Source organism: Ornithodoros turicata, chromosome 6 (assembly GCF_037126465.1).
Source record: "Ornithodoros turicata isolate Travis chromosome 6, ASM3712646v1, whole genome shotgun sequence".
Taxonomy (NCBI): Eukaryota; Metazoa; Arthropoda; class Arachnida; order Ixodida; family Argasidae; genus Ornithodoros; species Ornithodoros turicata.
Genome location: NC_088206.1, coordinates 63,796,461 through 63,804,230, shown reverse-complemented (window position 1 = coordinate 63,804,230; position 7,770 = coordinate 63,796,461). Strand labels below are relative to the sequence as shown.

The 7,770-nt window shown below is 44.7% G+C and overlaps 1 protein-coding gene across 7 annotated transcripts in view; it reads right to left on the bottom strand.

Moving 5' to 3' along the window:
* Positions 1-481: 481 nt before the first annotated feature.
* LOC135396990 (neuroglobin-like) overlaps positions 482-7,770 on the bottom strand; it is a 152,116-nt gene continuing 144,827 nt past the window's right edge. For all 7 annotated transcript variants that reach the window (XM_064628271.1, XM_064628269.1, XM_064628272.1 and 4 more), the window contains 2 exons: positions 6,452-6,683; positions 482-4,129 (listed from right to left, as the gene is read on the bottom strand). In XM_064628271.1, coding sequence (XP_064484341.1) covers positions 3,980-4,129; positions 6,452-6,683 — 382 coding nt within the window. In that variant the 3' untranslated portion in view covers positions 482-3,979. The remainder of the gene's footprint in view (positions 4,130-6,451; positions 6,684-7,770) is intronic.

The following is a 7,770-nucleotide window of genomic DNA, read 5'->3' as shown; positions in this document are numbered from 1 at the left end:
TACCTTGCGAAAAGAAACTCGAATACTAACATTCCCGTCAACATACCCTACAAGCTAGCATCATATATCCCTTGATTCGTGACAGGTGACCACATAATACAAAAGCAAAAAAAAAAAAGCAAAAAGAAAAAAAAACATGTTTTAAGTCTGACCAAGTGTTTCTCGCGAGCTGGTCACCCTGTGCGACAATGACGGAAACAACCTGGTAGCACGCTGAGACAAAGGGTCTACATGGCATGGTTGAAGCTTCTCACTGTTTTACCTCCCAAGCCTGTCTGCGCTCTTCATATTGGGTGCTACGTGCGCTATCTACTAGAGATGGTTATGTATAAAGCAGCACTTTCCAGGCATAAGGCGTAGACTAAGCCCCACAGTCGGCGCCAAGCTGTACTCTGGGCTGCGTGAAAAAGAGACACACACATACGACACATATGTTAAGAAATATTGGTTAATACAAATGTATAGCGATTATGTATGAATGTATATATATATATATATATATGTCCTTGTAAGTGTATTAACACATTTGTATGGCGTGCCAGTATGAACGGGGTAACAGTATGTCACAGCCGTCTTTCGCCGGGTGCACATCAAGCGTTGTACTTGGACAAAGATCATCTACACTGCCTTTACCCTTTAAAGTGACACGACGGATTAAATCCTGTGTCTCCCGAATCTTACCAAATTTAGAGAACCCGAAACTATGAAGCTTTGTGGGCTGTCTCGAAAATTTCGAGAAGCGCATAATGTTCGCTAACAACATTTATATTTTGGACACTGAGACTTTGAGTGAGGTTGACTCGTAATATGAAATAAAATAAAGATCACTTTTTATTCCTTCGTGGCACTTTAAGCCAAGTGCAGCCTCGATGTACGTTATCGGGCCTACATGAGCAAGTTCCTTTTTTGCGAGATAGCCCCAGCATTTGGTTACCCTAAACATACTGTCTTAAGCCAAACCTATGCTCGCCTCCCCAAACTACAACAATGTCAGTAGGGTTAGGTGACACACTGAAACATCAAGCGTATATGCTACAATGCACGAGAACTTGGTATATAAGTGCAGCGGAGGTAGGCTTGTGAAGCATTTGAGAAACATCAACCAGTGTGACAGTCCAAATTAGCCAATTCCTTAACAGAAAGCAGAACGAAAAGCTTCCTGCATTTGGTTTGACATTGACCACTACTTCTTGCTTCAGACCTCCTGCCTGAAAATGGTTAGAATCATGCCCCGATTAATTAACCATTTTTAGGCTGCATGTCGTCATCCTGGAAGATTTTTGTGGTGGATCTGCTGGGAAAGAAAAAAGAAAAAGGAAATATGGGGGATCAAGAAGCACGGTTGCTAGAATCAAGGGGTGGGATGCCTCCTTTACGGACGTTACGACGCTTGCGAGCGGATGACTCCTCATTCTAAAAGTAATTGGATGCCATTACTATTGTGTATTCGTATTCCCGTGTTCAGCGTACGAACGGCACAAAATGTAGCCTGTTTACCCTAGCTGAGTTTGTACTGCCATCTGTGGGATGGGACAAGTTACTAACAAAGTTAGTCTGCTAGAGAAATCGGAGCTCTGAGAGAAATTGTACTGCAGCTCCACCTGGTGCAGCTTATAGGGCTCCCACTGATTCGGTGTCGGCTCACTTTCTTGTTGTGACGTGGAATGATGCTAACATAGAAAAGTCGGGATAGTTGGTGATTCATGATGATGAAGAAAACAGCAGCAAAGTCAAGAAGCAGATACATAGGATACATATACAGGAAAGTAGGACGCACACAGCAGTTGTCCTGTGTTGTTCCTTGTATCTGAGTCTTCCTTTGTTGATGTTCGTCATCATGGAGTGATGCGGCTGGCTCTTGCAGCCAATAGGAATAAGTGTAGGGTGGGGCTGAAACGTGCCATTCTTAGGTTGAACATGACTATAGTGACTCTCTTGAAAAAGGCATATAACTTGAAATACGTTAATTATATAAAAAGGTTAATATGATAATTTGAAATATGTAACGGAAGTTCGTGCCATGTTGTTTTTTTCAGCACCAGACATTTTAAAAAGCCAGTACATCCTTATTTATCAAAAATATGTAATACCAACGCGTGCAGGCGAACACTTCGAACACAACCCGGCAACCATAGATGCAAATATGACGACACTGGGATGAGGGCTAAATCTAAGCGACGGAAATCTCCGTAACATTTTGTCCTAGAGATGAAGGCAGATATAAAACTAGCATACGCAGACATCTTCTAGGCTGACATTCCAATTAATGCACACACCCACAATAGACACCACTGCAACACGAACTGTCACATTATCACATGCGTGGACAGAGCTGTCTCACTATAGGCTTGTTCAAAATATATCTTCAAAGCATTTTAGACATATACAAGTATGCAGGATCAGTTTGCAAGAGTCTTATTTACGTCATTATGATTCCTTAAACACGGAGGACGTGCCGAGTAGGTTAAAACGCTTGTAAAATAAGAGAAGGCATCGGCAGAACAAGACAGCACAAAATATGTACTTCTACATTGTCTGCGCAAAAGCATTTTTGCAGTCCACAATGCGAGTGTGGAAGTCGCGTTAATATATTAAAATATGCCTATCGGTACAATCACAATTATTCGTTAATAGATGGGCTAACAACGTGGGAAGTCGGGGAACCACCAGATAACACTTGGGGGAACTTTTCATACCCTCGCGTAGCGTAGTAGAGAAGCTTCTTCAACAGAATAATAGGCTGCTTAAATGCTCGAAGTTCTGGCAGTATCGTGCTGTTGTAGAAGCTCCACTATTTTCTTATATTAGCCACGATCGACAAGCATACTGTCTTATTGTCTATAGCAAACATCAATATTTCTCGCTTCCTTCTTTGATTTACACATCATGCTCATGCATTGCCTCGCAAAGTATACAGAACGTACCGACATCCAGGTGCAGACAAAATTTGAATAGGGAGACAAAAGCAGAGTGAACATTCAATAAGGTATGGAGGGTGCTTCAAATGGCAATGTCGACACTCCCAAGAAATAGCGTGAATGACTTGAAAAGGCAGTATATGTGATGCTGAAGCCTTTGATGTTAACAGATGAGAAAAGATGTTCGGCAGCCCAGGTAGCATGCGAATAAAACGGCTGTTGGGGTAGTTTGAAATACACCCTAAAAAAAAAATGAAAAGAGAAAAAGAAATCGAATGCTCTGCACTGTGTTTTGGCACCTGAAAGGGTGTGATGATGTACCTATCAGGGATCTCTGCATACAGAAATGCAGCTAACGTTCACGATTACAATTACCGCGTCCCCTATCCTAATGAAAGCCATCATAAAGCATGCCAGAAAACATGTGCAGTGTCCTCGTAGCCGACGGCCTTCAGAGTGCTACGCCACAGTGCCCAGAATTTGGGCAGAGGACTATAACGGTTATAATATGAGAGGCCACCAAATAGTGTCTGACTAGTCGACGTCACATCTCACTTGTGTGCTTACAAAGTACAGGTTGCAGAGAAACAAAGAAAGACCCACTCTTCAAAGGGGGCGTGAAAAATTAAGCGCCAAGCTCGAAGCCAGCAAGCCCTACAAGCTCCTCAATGGTGGCAGTTTTCGTGCCGGCTGACAACGCATCGTCAGCAAGTAAAATGTTAAACAAACAAAACAACAGTTCCTCGGTATGTTTACCTCAAGAACAGAGTCTGTGATCCAAGAAGAAGAAACGACACAAAAGCACCCGGCTGACAATAGCTTAAGCTTCGAGGAGGCTTAGCTGATGTGCACCAGGAACACACCTCACTTCACGACGACTGCCTCCGATTGTAGCGTCTTCACGAAACTCGTTTTTTTTTTTTCTCATTTCGTCCACAAACCTCGTAAAGTGCACTCTCGTGAGGAAGCGAGACAGTGGACAATGGATGTGCATGCGATGACAAGGACGGTTTCCTCGACATCACGACGAAACACACAACGGAGACGCGGAGTAGCATCTGCTATGCCCCTTCTTTTTCGGCTTGTTCGTATCCTTCCACTAGGGTTTCCAAGATGAACTTGATGGTGATCTGGTAGATATTGGCAATGTTGTCCGTGTAGCGGTCACCCAGGGTCTCAGCCACAGCGGCTAGAAAGGGGCCTTCAATGTGCTTTGGAATGGAGAAAGAATATGTGAGAAACTTTGTAATGTTCAAAAGTGAATACAGTAGAATCTAGATGATACGATCACGGATGATACGAATTTCGGGATGATATGACATAATAGGCAGTTTTAGCAAACCGTTCGTAAGGTTATCGTGTGTACCCGAACCAATCGCGGTCGCATTTGACTCAGAATCTTATCAATGCACTGATTGGTTCCTTGTTGATACGGTCCCACGCAAACCACGTTATCAACGGTTTGCTAAAACGCTCTCTATTTTCCGGTCCCGGCCGGAATGCCTATTCTTCCCATGTATTGCAGTTCGGTTGATAAGAACGCCTTATCTTGCCGTCGTGGATGATACGAAGGCGAAGCCGAGGAGGCGACAGAGGTCGTTCCCCGTGATGCGAGAGCGCGCCAGTCATGCTGCTCTTCCTTTTGAGGATGGAGGGAGATTTTCACCATCCTCACCAGGAAGTCGCTTACATCATGTTACGCAATACAAGAAATGACTCCCTCTTTAGTGGTGGTGGAGGAGATAAGATCAAAGGGATTTCATGGCCTGGAACCTTATCACCTCATCTCTTGTTGGGACATTTTTACTTCCCGCGCAAAAATAAACCGGGAAGCTGTGTGACGTCGCACTGGCTCAGGAAAACAGCGACCAGAACACGTGGAGGGAGCATATCGACAACTTCTGGCAACATTACGCGCCACCATTCCGCAAGTTGGCTTCACCTAACGCATGTGTGCTTTAGGAGAAGGTCGCTTTAGTACACTGTCGCGCGATTCGAGAGTGGAAAGCACGTGCTATAGAGCCCTGCGCGGATGAGATTTTCGGCATCCGCATCCGACCCGCATTCCGCGCACACGTTATCCGCATCCGATCCGCACCGCTGCATACACAACCGTTTACGTCCGCATCCGATCCGCTGGGCAAAACGCAATATCCGCATCCGATCCGCAAAATCCGCAAGTTTCGAAGGACGCGTAAATACCGCCGGAATAACGTTGGTATAATTTCGGATGCCTCCATGCTGTCACGGAAGGACTCACGACGACAAGCAAAGGTAAACCTTTCAACAAACGCGATATGGAGAGACTTCTGGAACGCTACCTCGCCAGTGCTCCTGGACGCCAGAATGCCTCCTCTCACGTCTTGGCCGTGTATGACCAAAGGTGAACCCGAGCATGCGCTCGCTGTCGGCGCGCAATACAAATAAATTGCTAGTGGAAAAATTACAGCATGAGGTATATCCGCATCCGATCCGCTATACCGATTCGCTGCCTTCGCATCAGCATCCGATCCGCATCCGACCTCGAGCCATCCGCATCAGATCCGCACACCGCAGAAAGTGATAAATTTTCATCCGAATCCGCAAGTATCTTGCGGATATCCGCTTCCATCCGCGGATGGTGCAGGGCTCTAACGTGCTGGGCCTTTTAAATCCATCTCGCGAATTACGGCAGCATTGGCCAAAAACGAAGACACAAAAGCGTTATGACCGACTTCTTTCATCGAAAGTAACGTAAAAACAACAACTTCATTACAGGATGATGAATGGGGAGTTTCATCGCCGGGGGCGATACTCTACCCCATTGCTGGTGGTGATGCGGGGAATGAAATAATGAGCCCCTTCCCAATAAGGATCCAAGTCACTGTCTATTTTCTTGCCTCAATTTTTATTTTGGTTTAATTCTTTTGATACGAATTTTTTTCAACTACCCTGTGAGATTCGTATCATCGAGATTCTACTGTATAAGTTATGTAGCAACAGAAGACAAATATGGGGTGCGTGTGACATCCCCTATTTCTTTGCATGATTAAACTTTTTAAACCCATAAAAACAGTGCCTTAGATGGGCATGTGTGTTAACTAAGCAATGAAAACTACTGCTCGCTCTATGCTACAATGGCTGTCTAAGTTTGGTAGTTCCAGCAGTGCATAATGGCATTTCGTCGAAGAGCTGGACCCACTTGCACGAAACTGTTTGAGGGAAATACTCAACGAGCTTTTCAGTCAAGCATTAGTGCACCCAGTGTGCATTGAGTGAAAAACTTGTTGAGGATTTCCTTCGAACAGTTTCGGTCAAGCAGGCCCTGGTCATAAACGTGATCGTCTTCCTGTGTTAACATCTCCAAGGCACTTTTTTTCCTTCTGCTTTTTCACATTTATGAACTATGACTACAAAAGTGCAGTGAGATCATGGATGTGAGAGAGACACTACCTTCCCTCACACTTTGCGGTTTCCCATGAATTATATGCAATAATAAAATCAGGGTACCCAAAAGGAGGTAGTAGTGAGAGAGATAAAAAATGTAGTAGTACCCAAAAGTACTCTTTCTTGAACCCCTTGATCTTATAGTGGAAGCGTCCCGTGTTGTGCAGGTAGTCCATGAAGTAGTCGAGGTTGTCGAGGGCGTTGATGCCCTCGTCCAAAGTGGTCATGACGATGGAGGCATGTTGTGCCAGCTCCATACTCTCACGTTGAGACTCCTTGGTGCGCAGCTCTTGGAATTTCTCAAACAGGTCCAGCAAATCCTCCTTCTCCTGGAATAGTCTGAAAAAAAAAAAAAAAAAGAAAGAGATAAAGAAGGGCAAACGTTGCATCGACTTCGCCACATCGCACTTGTGCTATCCAGGTAAGCTGTCTTTACCACTACATATTGTAAATATATTTTTTCTTCGCCTGCATGATGTTTTCGCGAAACTTCAGATTGTCCGGTTTTAAACATATTCGCGAGTACTTGATTTTCGCGATTGGCGAGGTCCTGTCAGGAGAGCGTCACTATTCGCTAGTAAAATTTTTCGCAATTATATCATCATCGCGAAATTCACGGACAAACAACAACTTTATTTAAATAATGACGAGTGGGAAGTTTCATCGCCAGGGCAAAATTCACAAAAATTTAGACATCGCGAATATAAATACGTTGACAGTAAGTTACAGAGATAAAATGGAAGGTAGGATCATTTTCTTGAACAGAGAACTATCAGTGGGTGATCACGGAGCAATTTGAGGCAATTTATTTAGAAAGTAGTGACTACTTTTAATGCGTAAATATAGAAAGCTAAGTAGTAGGCAAAAAGACAAGATACAGGGTGTTTACTTTTATTCTCTACAGATTTTTTATTAAAAAAGCTATTAGAGCAGCACAGATGTCGCTTTCGCAATACACCTTTTTACAATAGCAAGCGCCGCCTGTCTATATTGGCGTCGGAGCGGAAGACCAGCCACACAGACTGGCCACCTGTGACACGCGAGGAATTATGGGAACTTCGAGCGCTTTAGAGCAGCACGAGACGCCCAGAGGCGGAGGTAGAACAAGAACAACAACATTCCCGGTGTGCGGAGCGGAAGCGTCAGCCGGGGTTAACCATAACCGAAGCAGACGACGGAGCCGTGTCCCTCAGAGTTCCCATGCTGCTTTGCGCAGCGCGCTTGGTGGCGCGCGCATCGTTTTAAAATCGTCTGTTGAGTTATATGGCCAGGTGGACATCCTCTGGAAGAGAGTATGTAACTATGAGACTAATGGACCTCTACCCGAGAAACGTCATCATGACGTTGGTAGACACACCGAAACCAAAACAGATCGGAAGGGGAGAGCTGGGTTCCACGAATGGGCAATTGTTCGCTGCCTCCTATT